General features: G+C 41.0%; 3 protein-coding genes across 3 annotated transcripts; all 3 read right to left on the minus strand.

The window, feature by feature from the left end:
* Nucleotides 1–1111: 1111 nt before the first annotated feature.
* Nucleotides 1112–15493, minus strand: LOC308081776 (acidic mammalian chitinase-like; the record flags this gene model as incomplete). The annotated part of the gene is made up of 12 exons (XM_080423400.1): nucleotides 1112–1115; nucleotides 5662–5819; nucleotides 9717–10579; nucleotides 10693–10825; nucleotides 11072–11188; nucleotides 11829–12011; nucleotides 12523–12643; nucleotides 12736–12860; nucleotides 13939–14104; nucleotides 14234–14290; nucleotides 14900–15107; nucleotides 15469–15493. 12 exons carry the CDS (start codon nucleotides 15491–15493, stop codon nucleotides 1112–1114), a joined length of 2160 nt encoding a protein of 719 aa, XP_080279526.1.
* Nucleotides 15494–18890: 3397 nt separating this feature from the next.
* Nucleotides 18891–19394, minus strand: LOC308081777 (ubiquitin-conjugating enzyme E2 G1-like; the record flags this gene model as incomplete). Its single annotated transcript, XM_080423401.1, has 1 exon — nucleotides 18891–19394. The coding sequence occupies one exon, from the start codon at nucleotides 19392–19394 to the stop codon at nucleotides 18891–18893; it is 504 nt and encodes a 167-aa protein (XP_080279527.1).
* Nucleotides 19395–21575: 2181 nt separating this feature from the next.
* Nucleotides 21576–22946, minus strand: LOC308081778 (glycerol-3-phosphate acyltransferase 4-like; the record flags this gene model as incomplete). Its single annotated transcript, XM_080423402.1, has 1 exon — nucleotides 21576–22946. The coding sequence occupies one exon, from the start codon at nucleotides 22944–22946 to the stop codon at nucleotides 21576–21578; it is 1371 nt and encodes a 456-aa protein (XP_080279528.1).

A 22946-nucleotide genomic window follows, 5' to 3' on the forward strand; every position in this document is an offset into this window, starting at 1 on the left:
GTGGCACTAATGAGCGTAACAAATCCTTTTGAATGCACTGTAAATGTCTCTGCCTTTTGCTCCCTACTTGAACCCATTATAACCTGATATGTTATCAATAAAGAAAGTTCTCTGATATGTTATCAATAAAGAAAGTTCTCCATCTTGATGGAAATATGGTTCTGGTTTGTTTGAAGCACTGGCTGTATCATCGAAACATCAAATTATTCCAAATGATGATCACCTCAACAGGTTGTCGGGATCAGGGATCGAACTAGCGACCTATGGACTCACAGGCTGCCTCTCTTCTCATTGAGCTAAAGCTTGGGAACATTGGACTGTAAGGGGGGGGGGGGGGGAAGAAAAAGAGAAGAAAGAAGGGAAAAGGAGAGAAAATTTGAGAAAAAGGAAGGAAATGGATGCAATTCTAACTCGGCGTCATGTCAAATCTTGCTGCAAGCAATTATGTATCCGAATATTTTCAAAAAGCACTGAAATGTTAAAACTAGCGTTTCTAAGAAGGGGAAGTATGGATCCCAAGGTCGCCAGTTCGATCCCCCCTTTGACCAAAAGTAACCTGACACTAACAAGTGCTCATGCTGTGTTTTAGATCATTTTACACAATGACAAATGTGATGTGAAATGTAAATAAGTGTAGAGGGCTCTCCCTCCACACCAAGAACGATAACTGTAAATGGTTCTACGGCTATAGAGTCTATTGGAAAGAATTCCTTGCTGGTTTTGAACTCGGGACCTTCTGTGCTTAACCATGTTCAAATCCCAGTCGTCAATGTTAAAGTACTTTGACTTTTTAAAGAGCAAAATACAAAAGAGCAACTGAAAAGCACTAGAAGACACCTGTTGAGGGCCCAAAGGTGTGTTGGCGCAGTAGTAGGGTTCGGTTTATCTTGATCTTGATCGGTTGCCTCTGCTACAGACAGTTCGCAGGTTCAATGTACATGGAGGACCATCGGGGGGGACTGCGTCCCTCCCCTGTTTCCTGATAGTTAAAGGTGGGGGGTTATGTATGTCTGAAAGAACTCTGCTCAGCTGAGGTTTTACAGAAACACATTTCAAGTTTTGTGAGCTCCACCCTGGCATCTGCATGGCGATCGCTGGTTTGTAAACAGCATCATCTGGTGGAACACATGAGACACATCAATGGCACTGAATGAGTTGAGGTCTTTCTGTAAAACCTTAGCTAGGCAGAGTTAAAGTATGAAGGAACAGCGAGGTGCCAAAGTTTTCAGAGTGTGTTTTAAAAGTTAAATATCTCAAAAACTACAAAACATTTCAGAGTAAAAACTTCAAGCATTTGTGTCCACATTTTCACAGTAAGATGAACATTTTAAAGTATGAATGGGGTTACTAGGTGTAAGTATGTAAAGTAGCCTGCCAAAGTTTGTCCATTGCCACATTGACAATGCATTGGGCACTTAAAGTTAAATATTTCCCAAACTACAAATGATTAAAAAAAAAAAAAAAAAATGTTAGGTGCCAAGATCCTCCATCGACCTCCATTATACATTTCTGAACTTTTAAAGGAGTATATTTGTAAAACTATGAAACATTTCAAAGATTCTTTTTCAGGCAAACATGTCCCCGAATTGAATGGGTTAGAATAAGGATTGCAGCTTTAAGGAAACTCATGCCTGACATGCTTCGGTGACCCTTATAAAATACCAGAAATTGAAATCACACATTTTAGACATTTTGATTCCTATGCATGATCTTGTTATCCAATGGAATATTGCTCCATTGATACTAGTACAGAGTTTATTTATACCTTTAAAGCCACATTGTGCGATATGCTGCGCCTACTGTACTGTACAGATACTGTAAATAAGTGGAATTGCTCCAATTTTGTCAAATCAAGCCAGCTCTCTCCTTACCCTTCACATGCGCCCAACAGACTCTTTAAGACAAACTTAACCACAGATATTTGTAACTTTATGCAATATCGCACAATGCAGCTTTTAAGTATCAAATATGTTTCTTGATATTAAGCAAATTTGTGCCTATGGAATATTCCAAATACTTGGAAACTGAAATAAACCTCAAACCCTGTTCTTGTCTTAACCCCCTCATCCAACCTTTGATGCTGAGGTGCCAAGCACGGGGTACCTCAAGTAGGGTTTCCATCCTTTAGGATTTAAACGATTCCGGTTCCTTAATGCAGTGGTTTTCAAACTTTTTCATGTCAAGGATATGTATTTGGCCACGGACCCCCATCTCAAAATATGTTGTTCCAGGAACCCCCCAGAAGCAAAGATTTTAGATACAAAATATATATATTCAATCACCACTCCCTCAGGTCTGATGATGAAGACAAAGAACCTGGGGTGACAGCGCTTTCTCAGTTGCAGCCCCCTCCCTTTGGAACTCACTTCCAGCTCACATCAAAGCTGCCCCCACCCTTGCCTCGTTTAAAACCACCCTCAAAACCCACCTCTTCAGACTTGCATTCCCCACCAAATTCAAATCCTTCTTTTGCCTTTTCATTTGAATGATTTTGTTTGCCGAGTTTTTTTTAACTAGTTATCTTAATTAATATATATTATTATTATTATTAATATTATTGTTATTATTATTATTACTATTACTATTACTATTACTATTACTATTAGAGGTGAAGCCAGGCTTCTTTTAACCACTTGAATTCAGCATCCATATTCTGAGGGGAATATTAGCCAAAAATAGACGATCTACAGCGTTGTGAGCTTGTACATCGGCTATTTCTGGGTTTGAGAGATCTAGAGGTTTTAAGAAGTCTTTAAGTGGTTAAAAGACCATGGGGTCGACCCCAGATTTCTTCAACAGACAATGAGTTCTATCACTATTGATCCTTGTTGTTTGAGGACATGACATCATCTGTATCATGTGACTGTGCCTTTAACTATCTCTCCTCTGACATCTGCAGCTTGTTCCTGACACAGCTTTAGAAGCTGGCCTCAAAGAGATCCCAGAACAAGAGACGCCACTCAATTGGTCGTCCCACAACCAGCTATGAACCAACAATGTGTCTGTATTTAAACACCCCTATATGGCGCCTGCGCCATCTAGTGGTGATGCCATAAGTTTGTTCTGGAATCTCTTTGCTGGCCTGCTGCAGTAGGCTGGAAGACACAGACCCAGCCAGTAGCCTACTGCACCCAGTTTGTTCGGTCGGGCTTAGATAGCCTTTTTGCTTGTTTTATTTTAGTTTGTCATTTTAGTTAGCCGTTAGATTTTAGTTCAGAGATTTATATTTTCTAGTTAGGGAAGGGGGCTAGCTCCAACGGCCCTATAGGGGCTGGCCTAGCTCCCCCTCCTTTATTTTCAGTTTTACGGCATATTCAGGCCTTTTTTTGTTCTTTGATTAATTTCCTTATAGATTTCTAAGTTCAATTATTCTGTTGATGAGATTGACCTGATTTCCTGGTGTGTAAAGAGAATAAAAACCTATTTTCTTCCTCCTTTGACATCCTTCCTTTATGTTGAGGTCCTCCACTTTTGTGCCTTTTGAGTGTTTCTAGTTATCTTTGGTTCCTCTTATTGGAAGCCGTAACATCCTGAAATGGATAAGACATACTTAAGAGTAAGTAAAGCAGATGAAAAAAATTACGAGGCCAAGTCTTGCCACGGACACATCTTATAATAATACTAATACATTTTATTTAATGATAATGATAATGAATTTATTTATATAGCACATTTCCAGACAAGTCACAAAGTGCTTTACAAAGCAGAATAAAAAGAACAATCATGATAAAACTTTGGATAGAAGCTATTACAGACGATCAGAGAATAAAGTAAGTGGCACAAAATACATACAGATATACTCAAATAAAACAAAAGTGACAGTAAAATTAAAAAAAAGGCCTTAGTATAGACTAGAGATACGTTTTCAGAAGAGTTTTAAAAGATGATACTGATTTTGCATGTCTTAGGGTGACAGGTAGGGCGTTCCAAAGCTTAGGGGCCCGGACTGCAAAAGCTCTTCCACCCTTTGAGGGTCTCCAGGAGGGCCTTATCCGAGGATCTGAGGCTGCGTACAGGCCTATAAGGTTCCAGCATGGCAGAAATATAAAGGGGGGCCTGTCCATTCACAACTTTAAAGGTCATAAGTAAAATCTTCAAATCAATTCTAAAATTAACAGGTAACCAGTGAAGAGCAGCTAAAATGGGGGTGATATGGTCACGTTTCTTGGTGTTGGTTAAAAGTCTAGCAGCTGAGTTTTGCACTAATTGGAGACGCGATATTGCTTTTTTGGAGAGGCCTGAATAGATGGAATTACAGTAATCTAATCGAGAGGAAATAAAAGCATGAATCACCTTTTCTAGGTCTGCAGGTGACAGGAAGGAAGCTTTTTACTCTAGCTATGTTCCTTAGCTGGAAGTAGCAGGTTTGAACAGTTCGTGTCACTTGGGGATTAAAAGTGAGGCCAGAGTCAAAGAGCACACCCAGATTACGGGCCACCTCCTTCACGTTCGGGGATAGGCTACCAAGCTCTGAAACAAAATGTTGTGTAGCATTTGGGGGACCAAAGATAATAATTTCTGATTTTGCCTCATTCAGTTCTAGGGAATTATTTACCATCCAGTCCTTAATGTCGGAGAGACAAAGCAAGAGACTGGACAGATTTCCTGTAACGCCGGGTTGTAATGGGATATATAATTGTGTGTCGTCTGCATAGCAGTGAAACTGAATGTTATGTTTGCGGATAATATTGCCAAGGGGTAGCATGTAAATAGAGAACAGGAGGGGGCCTAGTAACACACTTTATATTTGAACAAAATCTCAAAGTGCTATATTTCAAGAAATAAATCATTTAAAAGATTTAACAATAATACTAATAAAAACAATGAAATGAATAAAATTCTGATCAATGGTCAGCTACACAGCTAAGTAAAAACTAGGTCTCCGCCAGGTCAGGTACGTTATTGTGGCCTCCTGGTGGCGCTATAATAGGCCAATGTGAAAAGGGTGCCATATATTCTTAGGCCTTTCATGGCAATCAGACACTGCATTCATGATTTGAGGCATTTTGTTCCGAAAATGTGTTTAGCTAAATTAGACCTGCTGGTGGCACTATAACAGGCCAACGTGAAAATGGTGGCATTTCTTCCTCGGCCTAGTGGGAATGTGCGTGTGAAATGTCACGGAAATCGCAAGCTGCGTTCATGATTTGAGGCCTTTTGTTAAAAATGGACCAATCCTGCAAACTGTGGAAGCCAACCTTAGGCAATGAGGATGGAATATGGGAAATCGGACAGTTCCGTGTTGATCACATGACTATAGAGATACTGTGTACCGATTTGCATGATGTTTGGATAACATCTGTAGGAGTAATATTAAAAAATGGGTTTTGCACAAATCGGCCTCCTGGTGGCGCTATAACAGGCCCATGTGAAAAATTTGGGGCAGAGGTTCTGAATTGGCATCCAGGGAGTGTGTGTGCACAGTTTCGCAGTGACCAGGCCGACGGTGCGGGAGATTAGCTGGTAACGGATGGACAGGACACACGGACGGACAGACACACGGACGGACAGGGTGCAAAACATACTCTCTTCACCATGCCTTTCGGCCTGGCGCAGACAAAAAGTAAGAAAAAAAACACACAAGGGATCAATATGTCAATCTAGGTAAATGCCTTGTGAAAAAGAAAGGTTTTTAGTCCCCTTTTAAAAGCGTCAAGGGACTGTGGTGCTCTCCGATTGTCAGGGAGGGCATTCAGCCGAGGAGCAGCTGCGCAGAAGGCCCGGTCCCGCATGGTGTGGAGCTTTGTCTTGTGGGTTTTGAGTGTGTTTGAATTTCCAGAGCGGAGGGAGCGGGTAGAGATCAGGGGTTTGAGGAGTTCCTTTAGATAGGAGGGGGCATTGTGGGCAAATGTACGGACACATTGATGACCCCTGAATGCAAGAACAACTGTTGTTATTCTCAGTGTCATCAGCTGGTTGCAGTGTTTTTCTCTTCCTTCATCAAGTTGTTACTAAGGTTGTTACAAACTGGCTTAGATTTGCATCCAAAGGAGAGACAAGGGCACAATAGAAAGAATATCAAACAATATATTTATTGAGGAGTCAACTCAACTAATATAAAACCAATGTACCAGCCAATAGAGACGAGGATCAGTGTATAAGCAAGTGTCTCTGGTGTGTGCTCCATGAATTATTAATACTAATTATACTTATTATTAGTAATCATGAAACTCCATGAATTGAGTATGTGAGGACCCCATTTGAAACAAGCCAATGAGGCTTTTCTGGGCTTTTCAATCCTATTTAGTTGACCTTGTATTGTGAACTGTACTTCCATGTGCTTTTTTCTCTGCAAACTTCTAAATAAAGTATCCCTGCCACACAATCAGAGAGGGGGCCCTTTCCTGGACCCCAAAACTTTAGGTACAACTCACGGCCAAAGCAGTGGTCCAATTCTCTCCCAACTTGCTACAAAAATCGCTCATGCAAAAGTAGATAATACTATCTACATTCTTTTCCACCTTCACATGTGTCTCCACTTCTAAAAATCATAAAGTGTATGCAAAATCTCAGCTCGCACTTTCACTTCCGGGATGTATGCAACGTCAAAATGATCACAGAATTTGAGCCAATCATGTGCGCAACAAACAAGCGTTGCCACATCCGCGCAACGGGCGAGAAACAAGCGCTGGCGTGGTCTATGCACACGAGCCCAAAAGAAGCGACCCAAAACCGCTTATAAAATAAGCAGACCAAGCAGACCTGGCAACGCAGCTCAACGCAGCGACACGGAGGCATTACACCCCATCCGCACTGCCAGCGATGCGAGGCGAGGCAACGCAAGCGGGGGCGATGACATCTCATTTAAATACATGTTTGTCAATGAGACCGTCCTGACGTCCGTGTATTTTTCGGCCATTTGAATTTGAATTTTATGGTAAACGAAATTCAATTCCAATTCACTTCTGAAAAGTTTATTTGACTGATTATCCTTTCAGAACCCAAATAAAACATTGCCCCTGACCTTAGTAGCCTGCCAAAGTTTGTACTTGTTTCCCTGTAAATGTCCATTGCCGCATTGACAATGCATTGGGCGCTTAACTATGTCACCAAACGTATCATATATGATACACACATTACACTGATTTTTTTATAAATCAGTGTAATGAATACTTGGACCAAGAACCTGTTGTATCATATCTGACACATCCCCACTTCCCCCTTGACCATACCATTTGCACTGCAGGTAGTTACAGAGCCTCAGGTGGTCTGACCCAAAATGGCTGCCATCAACTAAACAGGAGAGGTTGATGCACTACTAACAAACAATTATTTTTTAAGCAGTTCGGGTACGTTTTCCTAGTATATCTTTACTAATATTTTGAAATAAGTGTTGGATAACTTGAATGCACTTATGAGCTCTCAAAATTTAGCATTTGAGTTTGTTTTTTATGATGTCAAAAGTGTTTGTATCATATTTGATACTACAGGTCTATAGTCCTTTATGATTTGTATCATATTTGATACTACAGGTCTAAAATAAATGTTTTTGTAATGTTAAAACCGACTTGATTTTTTATTTTTTTTCAAAATTTTATCCCACGATTTTGTAACCCTATTTTTTACACCCAGTGCCAATCTCTATGTAATCCTGGGCACTACACTCCCTCTGCCAACCTAGGGAGGCCAGGGCCGAGCTCATGCCTCCTTCAATGCATGAGAGCTAACTGACCTTCTTATCACCTGACAGGGGAGAGTTTCCCTGGTTGGACGTAGCGCGTGGAAGGAACACGTTATTCCAACCAGTTCCTTTCCCCTCCATCAGGCGCCCCGGCTGGCCAGGGGGGAGGCAGTAAAAAAAAAAAAAAAGACTTGAAATACCCCTTTTAATACCCCTTGTATCAAATATGATACAACAAATAAATGATACAAAGGAATGTTAAAAAAAATAAAACAAAATCAAAAATGTTTTAAGACCCAATAAAGTGTCCCTTTTCAAAATTTTTGAATTTTCTGACCTTTCCTTCATAGTTCAGGTTCTAGAGGGTTAAAGTTAAAGGTACGGTAAGTGATTTGCATTGGTTAAAATAAGTGCTAAATAGCTCTATATTCTGATAGTTCTCATTGCTATAAAGTGTTTGTTCAGTAACAGGAGTCGCCTTGTCTCTCCACCTCTTTATAAAACAGAAAATGCATTTTCGTTTCAGTTTCAGTTTCATTTCCAATTTTATCCAACCAGGGCAGAGAACTCAATCAGGATACAGATTAAACAAGTGAAATTGGAAGTGATGACACAGAAATTAGCAGACAAAATTGGAACTGGAACACTATACAAATTAAGCTTAAAAATGGGTACTCTCTCCTGATTGGCTGAGATTTTGACACCTACCGGAAAATGTATTTTCTGTTTATTAAAGAGCTGGAGAGACAGGGAGACATCTGTTACTGAACAAACACTCTATAGCAATGATTACTATCAGAATATAATGCTTTAACCAAATGATTTCAAAGAAAAAATCTCAAGCATGCATGTCCACAGTAAGGTGGAATTTTTAAATTGGGAATGTTTTTTTGAGGGTTTTTTTTAGGTGCCAAAATCCTCCATCGACCTCCATTATACATTTCTGAACTTTTAAAGGAGTACATTTCTAAAACTATGAAACATTTCAAAGATTCATTTTCAGGCAAACATGTCCACAGTAAGATGAACATTTTAAAGTATGAATGGGGTTACTACAGTAGGTGTAAGTATGTAGGATTAGTAGCCTGCCAAAGTGAAGTCCAGGTCCAGGGACTCTCAGGGTTCCTTCAGTTCCAAATGGACCCTTACAGGTCTGTAACTCTTAAGCCCCTTACACACCGGGGGCGAATTTTTCATGCGAATAATACGTTTTTTTAAAAAACCTTATAAAGTCAATGCAAGCTTACATGGAGCGAAAAAGTGTCTTGTAATTATTCGGAACGAGTCCGAATTTTGCGTATATTCGCATATTCACCGGTGTGTAATGACCTTTAGAGTGTACTTTTATACACTTTATACACAGTTGTGGGGGTCATTGAAATTAAAAAGTTTGAGAACCACTGATCTAGGAATAGATAAGAGAATAAAAACATATATAAAACAGTAGTACAACCACTTTAACCATTATTTTATACGTTGGCTATTCAAAAATAGCAGATATACAGGTTCATAGAGTGCCACGCTATGAGCTTGTAGATCTGCTATTTTTGAAAAATCATGAAAATTTGTAACTCAAATCTTTGCTTCTGGGGGTCCCTGGGGCTAAATATTTTGAGATGGGGGTCTGCAGCAAATACATATAATTTTGACATGAAAAGGGGGGGAAAAGGTTTTTCCTTTGAATTTGTGGAGCTCTGAATCTGTCTTGAGAGATTATGTCAAAACAAAAGACCACAATATGTTTGTATTATGATCTACCGTATTCATTTATTACTTACATGTAAGCAGTTGTGCTGCTCATCCAACAAATGCATGTTCATTACAAATGTACAATGGGACGTACATTTTAAAGGGAAACAGATAGCATTCTGTGACATATGGTACAGTATAGGCTAATGCCAGTACAGTAAACAGAGATATAATTAAACAAACACAAGTTTCATCATATCATGTATACCTTGGACGTATTTATCTAAATGCCAGTCACGCCACAGCATTTGCAACTATCTCTGTAAACAAGGCCAGCAGCGCATTTATGGAGGTAGGTTATTTCATAGACGCATTGATAGAAGGAAGTGGTGTCTCCGATATTTACATGGAAGCCGTCAGTCATCCCTTCACAGAAGCTACTGCGAGGGTAGTCACAGCATTTGCAACTGTCCGTGTAAACAAGACCAGCGGGGCAATTCTGGAGGTAGGATACCCCTTCGACGCATTGAAAGAAGGAGTTGGTGTCTACAGCATTTACATAGAGGTCATTAGCCTTCCCTTCACAGAAGCTACTGCGGGGGTAGTCACAGCATTTGCAACTGTCCGTGTAAACAAGACCAGCGGGGCAATTCTGGAGGTAGGATACCCCTTCGACGCATTGAAAGAAGGAGTTGGTGTCTTCAGCATTTACATAGAGGTCATTAGCCTTCCCTTCACAGAAGCTACTGCGGGGGTAGTCACAGCATTTGCAACTGTTCCTGTAAACAAGGCCAGCGCCGCATTTCTGGAGGTAGGTCATTCCATGGGCACACTGATAGAAGGAGTTGGTGTCTTCGACATTTACATAGAGGTCACTAGCCTTCCCTTCACAGAAGCTACTGCCGGGTGCAAGAGTGGTGGTAGTGGCAGGAGCAGTGGTGGCGGCAGTAGTAGTGGTGGTGGCAGCAACCGTGGTAGTGGCCGCAGTAGCGGCATTGGCAGCAGCAACCGTGGTTGTGGCTGCAGGCACAGCAACCGTGGTAGTGGTGGCAGCAACCGTGGTAGTGGTGGCAGCAACCGTGGTAGTGGTGGCAGCAACCGTGGTAGTGGTGGCAGCAACCGTGGTAGTGGTGGCAGCAACCGTGGTAGTGGTGGCAGCAACCGTGGTAGTGGTAGCAGCAGCAGCAGCGGCATTGGCAGCAGCAACCGTGGTTGTAGCCGCAGGCGCAGCAACTGTGGTCGTGGCAGCAACAACCGTGGTGTTGTTATCTGAGGGATTGTTGGTTATATTAAAAATAATACAGAAAAGGGATTTTCCATGTGAAGCCGCATGGTGATGCAGTGATGTCTGTTTGTTTGTTTGTTTATTTATTTTTGTTTACCTGAATCCAAAAGAGACCGTAGGTGGTTGAGGAGGGGGTACCTGCCCTGTCTACAGACTTCCCCAGAGAAGTCATCCAGATCAATACTCCATACAAATGCTCCTCCAAAATTGTTGTCATTCAGGTACTTCACCTGTGGAATAATAACACAACACAATTTACAATTTAGGCATTTAGCGGACGCTCTTAATCCAGAGCGACTTACAGTAAGCAAGGACAACACAAGGTAGGCTATTACATCAAATGCTTAGAAATAGTCATCTAGGACCATAAGTAAACCAAGAACCTATCATCAGTCTAACAATGACTTTAATGAATTAAAATCCTAGCTTTAATTTATCTGTACAATATTGGATCATAAAGCTATGCTGTATATTACCTTTTGTGCAAAACTGTCTTTGTTATCATATCCAACCCATTCTTTGCCTTTGGTAGCATAGGGCACATCTTGCTCATCAATCCAGTAGACATCGGCCCCTTCGAGGAAGGTACAAATCTGTTGGAAGAATGTAAATCTCAGGCCTAAATACAATCCAAAAGATGTGGCAATGTAATCTATTTCTATTCATTCAATATTTTGATTTATATTTATAACTGTAATTAACTCTAACGTGTTCTTAGGCTTGTTAGAGCATTGAAAAATCTGATAAATGAACATGTACAGTCTTTGTACATATCTGTATCGAGAGCCTATTGCCATTGTGGTCCTTTGAGTGCAAGTGTGTGTGTGTGTGTGTGTGTGTGTGTGTGTGTGTGTGTGTGTGTGTGTGTGTGGGGGGGGGGGGGGGGGGGGGTCGGGTGGGGCAGAGACATTCATCAATAATAAATACATTTATACAAGTTCAACCTGTTAGACAAGTAAAGCTAAGGACAACATGGGTACTGTAAACGGAACACTACAGCAATTGAAGGTTATAATTAGGTCCAGCTGCTATTCAGCCAGCACTTTATGGTAAACTTCTTAAGTTTTGCATTAGACCCAAAGTGTATCGACTCTGTTTTGCCAAGATGGCAAAACAGAGAAAATTACTACCTCTAATTTATCACGATGAGAGACAAGGAAAGCTGAATCATTGGCGAAAAGGTTAAAATCACAGGCCGACTTTGTGTTCTGTTGAAATTCAACATTCACTGACCTCATAGTAAGACAGGAATCCAGTTTCCCGCGTATAGCTTCCAGGAGAGCCTCCCCTGACAGCTGATTCCCCGACACCAGCATCTGCTGAAGCTGTGTGAAATGTGCGTCCGTATGTAGCAAAACCCATCATGAGTTTCTCAGCAGGGGCTCCTTGATCTCTCCAGTAATTCATAGCATAGTCCTGGAGGGGAAATTAAAGCAATACATATACTGTACTTAATCAGCTGCCATGTACTTAGGTTGTTAAAGTGCCTATGTGATTAGATTATTTCCTCTGATGTGTAATGGACGATTCCTTTCATTTTATTTAGCCTTTATTTTACCAGGAGAGAAAACCCAGAGTTCCATCTTGTGTAGGCTTTTTCAAGGTATACACAAGATGGAAGCATGCAGACCAAGAATAGCCGTTTTATAGATGAAGGCGTACCAGTGTATAGGCCTACAGGTGGCCATCCTATCTGAGAATATTACGCTGTGGTGTGTGGAGTTTTATATGAACCTCTACAAGTATGATAAGCTGAGGCGAACAAAGACACTGGACAGATCAAAAAATGGTGGTCAAGCACTGAGCCCTGTGGTGCCCCTTTGCAGACAAGCTGTCTGAGTCCATCATATATTGGAAGCAATGAGTTCTATTGAAAACAGGTATATTCTCAGCGGTAGTGAGATAATGTAGTGAGATTTCTACTCACCACATTGTGGCTACTGCCTTCCTCTTCCGAAGCACTGTGGTACAGAGGGCTGTTGTGGCCAGTGTGTTTCTCCCATCCTCCGTGGAAGTCATAAGTCATGACATTGATAAAGTCTAGGTACCTGTTAGAACACACAACGGCGCAGAGTTTAAGGATGACAAAATAAATCTTACAATTGTGGAATGAGGAGCTTCGTCAGACAATTAAACTCACTTAGCGATTTCAGCTATCTCATATCCATGGTCAATGTTTTCCTTCCCAGCAGCAACAGCAGCTGTGAGCAGCAATCTTGGTTCTCCACTGAGTTCGCCTTCCGCTTCAAAGGCAGCGTGTAATTCCTACAATCAAAAAGAAAATGGGTGATAATAGATGTGTTGTTAAAACAAAGATGCTGTGCTAATAACAGATCAAGAACTGTACTGATATCAGCAGTTTTTAACTCTCTAGCACACTGTTTCTCAACCAGTGGACCACAGACCACTAGTGGTCAATGGCATAATTACAGGTGGTCCATGGGAAACAGTTATATTATAGTGTACCATTGTTAAAGGGGCATGAAACCATAGGTTGATTTTGTAGTTTGTTTTCCACTTCAGGTTAAAAACTATACAGCAGGGTAAAGCATGGGCAGGCTGCATCACACTGACTTTAAAGGAGTAGTTCACCCAAAAAATGACTTATTTTCTATCAATTGCACACCCCATGAAGCCTTGAATTCATGGATTTATTTTAGTTTTTGACGCATTCCTGAGCCAATCATTTGATGACCGGGTGTATTTCCGGTAGGAGACACAAAGAGTCTACTTTGTGTCTCCTACCGGATACATTAGCATCTTTCCGTCGGTCATCAAATTATTGGCTTAGGAATGCGACAAAAACAAAGAGTCCCCCTTTGGCCACGCCCCCATCTCAGATAACGGCTGCACTGAGAGGGCTTTCAGGCTGAATAATGGAGTGAAACCAAATGAAAATTCAGGCTGACTGTCTATCATCATGCTTGCACATTGGCATGCCCGTGGCCCTTGACACACCTACAGTATGAAAATCATGTAGGGACCCCCCAAGGGGGTCCCTACATGATTTTAAGGGGGTCCCCAAATGACAGTGAAGTGACAATTTAAGGACTTTTAAGACCTTTTTAATGCATTAAAAAAGGGGGGGGGACGATTACAGCATCAAAAGTAATCAACAAACTATACTTTAAAAACTGGTCAAACATTGATCAAATTGTCAAATAATATAAGAGTGAGGCGAAAATTGTGAAAATAGCCGTTGCGAGTCAAACTAAATTAAATGTAATGCCTCAACTCCTACAGTAAATTCCAGGGGCTCGTCAGGGTGGGGGTCCCCAGTTCAAATATGATTATTTTTGGGGGTCACAGCCTGAAAAGGTTGTGAAGCACTGCTCTAGCAGACCTTGCAGAGCAGGGTGAACCTCGTCTTGTCCTCTGAGGGGCTTCCTCGTGACCCAGGATACTCCCAGTCCAAGTCCAGCCCATCGAAATCGTGCTTTCTCAAAAATGAGATGGACGACTCGATGAATGTACTACGGTGGGCAGCGGATGAAACCATGGTGGTAAATCTACAGAGGCATAAAAACAACAGAACAAACATCTCGACTGTTTAGGATTTTCTTAATTGACAGTAAAATGAATGGTATTATCCAACAGCCTTATATGACTCTGTGCTGCATGAGGTGTTTTGAACTCACTGTGTAGTTCCAAAGTTCCACCCGCCAACAGCCAGCAGCGTCGTCAGCTCAGGGTTGCTGCAAAGGAGACATCACAATATTTTGTGAATGAGCGAATGTGTGCTACTATTGACATTATTATTGCCAAGCTTCTTTCTTTCTTTATTCATTTCTTTATTCATTTATTTATTCATTTATTTTCAAAACGGGAAATATCCAAATTATAAATTTGGGCGCGAGACTGAAAGTTAACAGTTTAACTTTACGTCTGATTTAGTGACTTGGTTCAATTCTCAGTTTACATACACGACACTATACAAACAAAGTTGGAAATAAAGAAATTTGTTACAGTTAGTAAAACGTCTAACATCCTATCGTGTGATGTGTGATGTGTGATATGTTTACAGTTTACGCTCTTAATCCAGAGCGATTTACAGGAAGCAAGGTAAACACGTAAATACAAGATAAATACATCAAATGTTAGGATCATAGGTAAACCAAGAACCTATCATCAGTCTAAACAGTATAATATAAAAAAAGAAAAATCTGCACATTGAAACTACTAACTAGGATGCCAGGTCAACAAATTAACCTGGTATCTCCTAAATTTTGCTAAACTACATCCATTTATCTGGTCTTAGCATAGTCATTCTTGTTAATTCTGCTAGCTGCTACGGCACAACTCACTCATTTTTGAGTCCATTGAAGGCCTTGTAGAGAACGGCATCATTCCACTCATAGGTGTCCAGCTGGTTGGCGTGGTTGACGATTGAGAAGGCGTAGATGAGATGCGTGCACAGTTTGGGGTCGATGTTGGCAGGCAGGTAGTTGCCAATGCCGGGTCTATACTGGGCCCAGTTGGTGAAGTAACACAGCATTGGTTTGGTGGAGGACGCTTTTTGAGAGAGAAACAGAAAATTCATGAGGATGAAGCACTCTGTGCCGCGCTATAAGCTTGTATATCCGCTATTTTTTAATAGCCAAAGAAATCTAAAAATGACACAGATGTGTTCCCTGTCTTAATGGGTTAAACCACTTAACCCCTCTAATAGTAAATTCTCAATTAATTAAATGGAAAGAATGAATGAATGAGTGAATGGATACATACCCACTTGAAGGCACATCAAAAGGGTTAGTCCTAAAAACAGAAAAATCCATTTGAGTAACTGCACCGTACAGTTATACCATATGTTATACTGTTAAAGGAATACTATATTTCATTTGATTAACAATTGATTAGTGAGATTTAAACCTACCAGTCACGATGGTTAGACGAGCCATGGTCTGTTCCAGTGACCGGTCCTTTTACAGTAGCCTGAAAAAATGAAAAAGAGTATATGATTCATGCTTTTAAGGTTTAATTAATTCTGACAATTTATTCAACATCATATTTGACAGAAATTCAATAACGGCACCAAAAGTTGTGAAGCAGTCATGACTTACCCGTTTCTTTAGTGAGGGACTGGTGCTGCTTCTGAGACACCTGGGATCATTCTGGGGTTTTTAAGCAGGGTCGTAAGCTGCAAAGTTCCATCCAGGACTAGATATTCTAGTATTACAGGCTTAGGTTAGCCTATAGTCGCTCGTCAATCAGATGATGAGACATCCACCTATCTAAGGATACATCTGGGGACTTCTAAATGCAGAATGTACTTTGCTACAGTAGAACAATGGTGAGAATGTCCACTATAACGACTAACCTATACACTCTCTGCTTTGGAAACCATTCCTGTCATCATCGCCCCCAGTAGCCTAAGTACCAACCTAAAGACTTTGGACTGGTTTTGCAATGCAATGCAATGCATTGTCCTCAGTCTCTATTGAGCAAATTGTTACATCTTTGTTATCATAATGACTGATTACTGTGTGTCATTTCCCTGCTCTCTTTCCTGGAAACAAGTCCCCAGCACCTTTTTTTGTGTTATCCGTGGTGTTTACATTTCTGACTAATAAAGTATTCAATCAATCAATCAAAAAGTCCCTCCCACTGTCGCTATCAAAATATAGCAGAAAAGCAGAGAAATAATCTTAAAATAAAGACATAAATTGGCTGTGTTTTCCACACCAATTCTTAATTACACTGTACCACATCTGCACCCAGCATTAAGGTTTTAAAATCTTAAAGGACTCACATCTGGCCAACCCCCTATTCAATTATCTCCCTCCGGATAAAAGACTCTTAACACTTTACCTGCCAATCACGAGTATAACCGTTGATGAAAAATACACCCGTTTACTGCCAAGATAATCCATCCACGAGTATAAAAAACGTTTTTTTTTTTTGTCTTTTTTTTTTCAATTTATCCACACAGAACCAGAGATATCACGATCCAAAGATTTCTAGCTCCATTCACTCCTTGGTTAACTTATTACTTTAAAATCCTGTATCTCGGCTCCTGTGTAAAAAAAAATTAAACACTGGCACTGGGAGAAGTAAAATAAAAAAAACCCTCTGGCAGGGAATGTGTTAAGATTATTAAGACCAGAGATGAGTTTTAAACATAGTTTAAAGAAATGGCTGTTAAATAGCCTTTCATAAGTCTGTTTATTTACATTTTTAATTTATTTATTTGTTTTTAATATAGTGTGTTTAGTCCTGTCCTTGCCAGTCTTGCCTGACCTGTTTCTCATTTACTCTCATTACTTCCTGCTGTGGCCATCAGGAAGTACAGTACAGAGAGCTGCAGCACAGTCTGTAATTACTTCCTGATGGCTATTACACACCACGACTGATACAGCCCTGGGTAGACAACCCGGCCTGACGGAGCTCTGCTGCTTTCTAAGGAGCGCACTTTTCTATGTGAGGTGTTAACACAACAGCCTTGAGTAGGCATTGGTGCGTTAGCTTATTGACACTGGAATGTCTACTGACATTGACTGAGTCAACTGCCTTCACAAAGTGTTATTTCGTGTTTGTGTTGTAATACCCATTATGTATTTCTTAAATCCTATGTCATACATAAGCCTAGTACATTTTGGATGGATATGCAATCCATCTTTTAGCTGTGCCAGTATTTTTTTCTTTAACATTTAGAGTAGGCGATTAAATTAGTATTATTCTTTTTTATTATTCTACTCTTTTGTCTCCACCAGGCTGGAAAGGTGCTTTGGCCCTGAGTGGCATTAAAAAGGTGCTTTGCCCTTGCACCATCTGAGTGGCTACAGCTAGTTTCAACTTATGAATAAAAAGTTTAGAGGGTATGATGGTTTGTTGTGTTTTATTACTTACACACAATACTTTTTCTGACCTTTTTGAATCTTGCTCCTAACAATATCCCATCTTACAATAAAAAAACACTCTAAAACTAATAAAAAACTGAATTAAAAAAAAACTTTTAAAAACACTAATTAAAACTGATACTGATATTGAACAGAAAAAGTCAAAACGAGATAAAAAAAGTGAAAGATGTAATTAATAAAGTAGGCTACGCACAATCCTCACGACAAGGTGGCGGACCCACCCTGTGTGTCATAAATGTCATACCTACGTGTCATTTAAAAATTGGCAGGTAGGGATATATAGCAAGAAGGCCAGTAACGCATTGACTCAGGTCAGAAATTTTGTCTGACATGCCATATTCATAAGTTAATAAAAACAAGGTCTAATATCCCATGTGACTCTAGGACTTCATGTGGCCAGTATGTGACATCAGTCATCTATGACGTATCTATGACATAACTATGTATGACGTATGACTCCAAATTTGGGTGACGTTTCATTCACTTCATTTCCATTATAACATTTATCTTAAAAAAAGATACACGATATGTGGTATAAAAAAATGCCCATGACTTAGAATGTCTCATAAATAATGACACAAAAAAGTCCTGGGGACTTGTTACATGTGGTCCTAACAAGTAGTCATAGCAAGTGGTCCAGTAATGCAACAATACGGTGACGTGTCAATTGAGAATGTCTGAATAAAAATAGGGTAATCATGGTTGGTGGTGTTCTTAACAGACTGAAAGCCCAGTGCATAGAAATAAAAGGCAAATCACCTGAAATGAAATTCAAAAAATAATTATCCACAACATAATCAGACATTTAGCAATATAGTCAAAAAAGGCTCATAAATGACTTTTTGCAGATTGCATTTACAAGCAACGGGAGATGCATTCTCGTTAACATTTCAGCTTTCCTCTTCTTTTTACGGCATGGAGACATCACGGACCTTTCAGTTTCATCAGAATTATCCATCTTTAAAGATAACTTGGAGCCAAAGTAATGCCGAAATTCCTTTTTAAACAGCAGCTATAGCCATGTTGTTCTGTCGTCTGACCTGAATACTGCATCTAATTCCCTGAACAAATCGATCTGGTTGTGTTCAAGAACAGCGCTGGCATTCGATGTTTCCTGCTGTAAAACATGAACTTAAAACTGCCTCAAGTTGTGATGATGTGTTCTGGTCTTATTCATCAACTTGTTGGGATTTCAGCGGAACCACTACTAAAGTTCCCTGTTCATCAATTCCTATTCCCCAAAACCTTAAATACTTCACTGTTCATCAAATAAGCGAAAATAGCCTATCCACAAACTCATTGTATCGCAACGTGACACGCTGTCCGCTATTTTCGCTGAATGTTCATCAGATATTCGTCTATTCTCGTCAGATGTTCACCGACTATGACATGCGCAGAATAGGGATGCTAGGGTTCGGGTGTGGTTAATGAGAAAAACCTAGTCAAACTCTGACTGACTCTTCCGTACACAGCGTGAAACTTTCTTCTTGAACTCCCCCAAGGGATCGTTCCTCCAGTCTTTGGCTGCGTCCACATTGGCAGGAGAGTCTCCGTTGGGGTCTGCCAACATGGAGATGACGCTGATCATGATGGTCTCCACCGTGTGGACTGGCAGCCAACGCTCTTCGGGTCTCTCATAGCCATACTGGTCCTCTCCGGGCTCGTGCAGGATCGAGATGCACACGTTGCCGTCCTTCCCCACGTTGGGATGCCAGATGTCCGTGATGAACTTCATCTTGGGAGGCTTGTTGGGGTAGTCCTGGGGGAAGGTCAGGTGTGCTTTGAAGAACCCCCCCTCGTACAACGTGTCCTTTGGGCCGATGATGACCACTTCCCAGTTGTAGATGTCATCTTCTATGAGACCAGCGGAGAAGCCCTCCACAGGGTTCTTGGTTAGCTCTTGGAGTTGTTTGGAAAGTAGCAGCTTTGATTGAGTGGTCATCAATGTACGTAGCGTTAGGGCTTCCTCGTTGTTAGCTAGTACAAAAGTCTGCAACAACTCAAGTTCACCCAAACTGCCGCGAGCCACCTCCTTATAAACACGAAATGACGTCATAATGACTAGTCCTTAGACTCTTCACTGATTGGAGGGCAACAAGCAAGCTACTGCTCAATGGTTAACCGACAAAGAGAGGTAATTGCACTTGGTAAAGCTGTGTATGGATTTTGTGTGTGTGAAGCTAATTTAATCACAAACCGCTGGACCGATCAGCTCTGAATGCACGGTGCCAGGTACTCCACAGAAGTACCATCACTATATATATTCTTTCCCGTGATTTATTCCACTTATACCAAATATTCTACTTTCATTTTATAATGGAAGTCAATGATTTTATAATGGAAGTCTATAGGGCTGTGATTGATTGCGTTGAAACCTTGCCCAAGTTTTGAGTCATACATCATAGATACGTCGTCATAGACGACTGACGTCATACATGACTATCACAGGCTAGTCACATGAAGTCTGAGATCCACAAGATCTGCGCCATTTCATTTCCTAGTCTTCTAGTCAGTGGACGTGTGGGTGTGGCATTCCTGCTAAGCTAACGCTGAGGGAAGAGCTGATATCCAATGCAGTCCATTATCATTCATTTAATGCCTTTGTACTTATGTGATGTGTTTATGAGTCAAAGTTGAGGATTCATAAGAGGAACAAGGCCACAAAACCCACTAAATAGACTAAAAGCTCAAAATGTCTTATTTTATTGTTTTTATTTTTTGTATAAAATTATAACATTGATATAATTTTGTAATTCTATGCTAATATGTAATTTTATAACTCTGGAAGATGAATCGATTATTGTCAAATTGTATACGGTCCAAATAGGCCATCTAATATGACTAAGAGATATATATATATATATATATATATATATATATATATATATATATATATATATATATATATATATATATATATATATATATATATATATATATATATATATATGAAGTCAAACAAGCTTGTATCAGCCTGAAACCTTGCCCATATTTGTCACATATATATATATATATATATATATATATATATATATATATATATATATATATATATATATATATATATATATATATATATATACATATACATATACATATACATATACATATATATATGAAGTCAAACAAGCTTGTATGAGGCTGAAACCTTGCCCATATTTGTACGTCCTAGAAATAGTCAGTTGGGTGGAAACCTTGTATGTCCAAAACCGTTCCATATTAATTGAATTTTTAATATATTAATAAGTATTGAAAATAGCCAATCTACAAGCTCACAACGCGTCCCATCGCGACGCATTGTGAGCTTGTAGGTCTGCTATTTTCACAAATCTTGTGCAACACTCTTGTATGATGAAGTAGGGCATTGATTTATGAAAAAATATAAAAAGTTGACATATGGAGATACAAGGTTTCTGCCTGACGGCAACGATGATATGTCACAGATGACTGATGTCACAGGCACATTGGAGCCACGCCGTTCTCATGTGGATCCCAAGATACACATGATTTGATTTTTTTTTGTATTTATCTTTATTTCCTATTATATGCAGTTGCATAAAACGAAGCAAATAGTAGGTATAGGAAGGCGTGTTTGTGATCGCCAATAACCTGTGAATCTGCATTTGTGTATCAAAGTATCAACCAGTTTTGAGATTGATCCCTCTTTACTCATCATTACTCGTTTCAAAACGTTACAAGAGAGTAATGTAACAAAACAATTACATTAGGCTACTTTTGGTTAAAAACCTCTCATTCTAAAAAAAACGTAACAAAAAGGATTGCTCTCTTGCGTTGGTCTGCTGAACAGTTCAGCAAAGATTAGAGATAAATACAAGAGTGTCACTGAGGAAGACAAAACGCCACTTTTGTGTACAGTGAATGAATGTGCAAGCTTCATTTGAACACAAACCAGGCCTCTGTCCGTTAGAACCATCACCTCAAAGAGGACAGCAAGGGGGGACTCAGAACATTCTGTGACAACATTGAGAAGTGGGCATGCAAGACTGAGAAAGCCAAAAGAGGACAGCCCAGTCCAGAAAACCCAGCAGGGAATGAAAAGAGCTTTGACCGCCTCTATCAACCCCACCCCCCCCTTCCCCCTCTCTCTCTGAGCGAGCACCAGTCAGTCGTCAGACCCGTTTCCCTCAGGAAAACTGTCCTCTTGGGTTCCCACAAGTATTTGACTGTATAGCTTCTGCTGTTCTTCTTTGAACGTATGCTTTACCTTATCTCGCTTCAAACCCCCGTCCCACAGGAGGTCCACCAGTCCTCCTTGCCTGGCTATAGCGGCCTTCACGCGGTTAGAAAACTGCACAGCATCCTCTCCTTCCTCTTTAGACATGGGAGGGAGGTACCACACGCTGCAGACGATGGCCCAGCTGCTCATCATACGCAACAGGTAGCTGACCATACCGAACTTGCTGCTGTTCCAGAAAGCATCTCCAAAGCGCGGGTCATACTTGATGGCCACGGGGTGGACGGTAGTGCTGATCTCAAAGCTCCCCTTTTTAAACATCATAACCGATGTGTTGTTGATGCAGGTACCTTCCGGGAAAATGAGAATGGGCAGTTTTGATTTATCTTCCACGTGTTCGCTCAATCTCTTGGCAACTAGATGGCGATCTTTGGCCTCTGAGCGTTCAAACCAAATGTGTGGACAGGCTTTGACCATGGACCTCTGCATGAGCCCCATTAACCCGCCTTGGATCTGGCCAACCATCGCATAGCATCGATCGCTGGACAGGATTATGACGTCGATGGGAGACGTGTGGTTGGCCACACAGATTCCACCATTCTTGGGCATGTTCTCACTGTCGTGGAAGGTAATAATGGCGGTGAGAGCTCGGACGCATATTCTGCAGCACATCAAGTGGACCTTTTCGCTCAGGTAGTTCTTCCTCGGCCCGTTCGGTAGAAGCCCTATGATACCTGTGAATAACACGAGCAGGCCGACCCCAGCAAAGGCCAGAGTCACCCTGAGGGGCAGCAGGACACAATAGCGGATGAACACGCCGAGGCCCCACAGCACCCTCACCCTCAGGGGGACATTGTGTACGGAGTGGTTGCTGCGCGTCAGCAGGTTCCAAGACTCCAGCTCCTCGGCGTAGAAGCACTTGGTCACCTCGTCGTCCACGATGCTCTCCATGCCTCGCCGGGCGAAGTAGAAGATGTCCGACATCTCGAACTCGGAGGCCGAGTCCAGGTCTCGGTCACTGCTGCTGCTGCGACGAATCTCTCTGATCTCCTCCTCCAAGGAGGTGGGCTCCCTGGTGGTGATGGTGTTTGAGTAGGGTTTGTACAGATGACTCTTCTCTTGCACTACTCCTTGCCCTTGCCTAGGTGTTGCCCACTCAAAGATCTTCAACAGCGATTTCATGTAGAGACGTCTGAAACCAAAGGAGACCCCAGAGATGGCAGGGACAATGATGAAGACGAGTAGCATGGTGAACCATGCTGTGAAGGAGATGCCCAGCATAAAACACACAAATTCCAT

This window comes from Gymnoscopelus braueri (assembly GCF_963280865.1).
Source record: "Gymnoscopelus braueri genome assembly, chromosome: 3".
NCBI lineage: Eukaryota > Metazoa > Chordata > Actinopteri > Myctophiformes > Myctophidae > Gymnoscopelus > Gymnoscopelus braueri.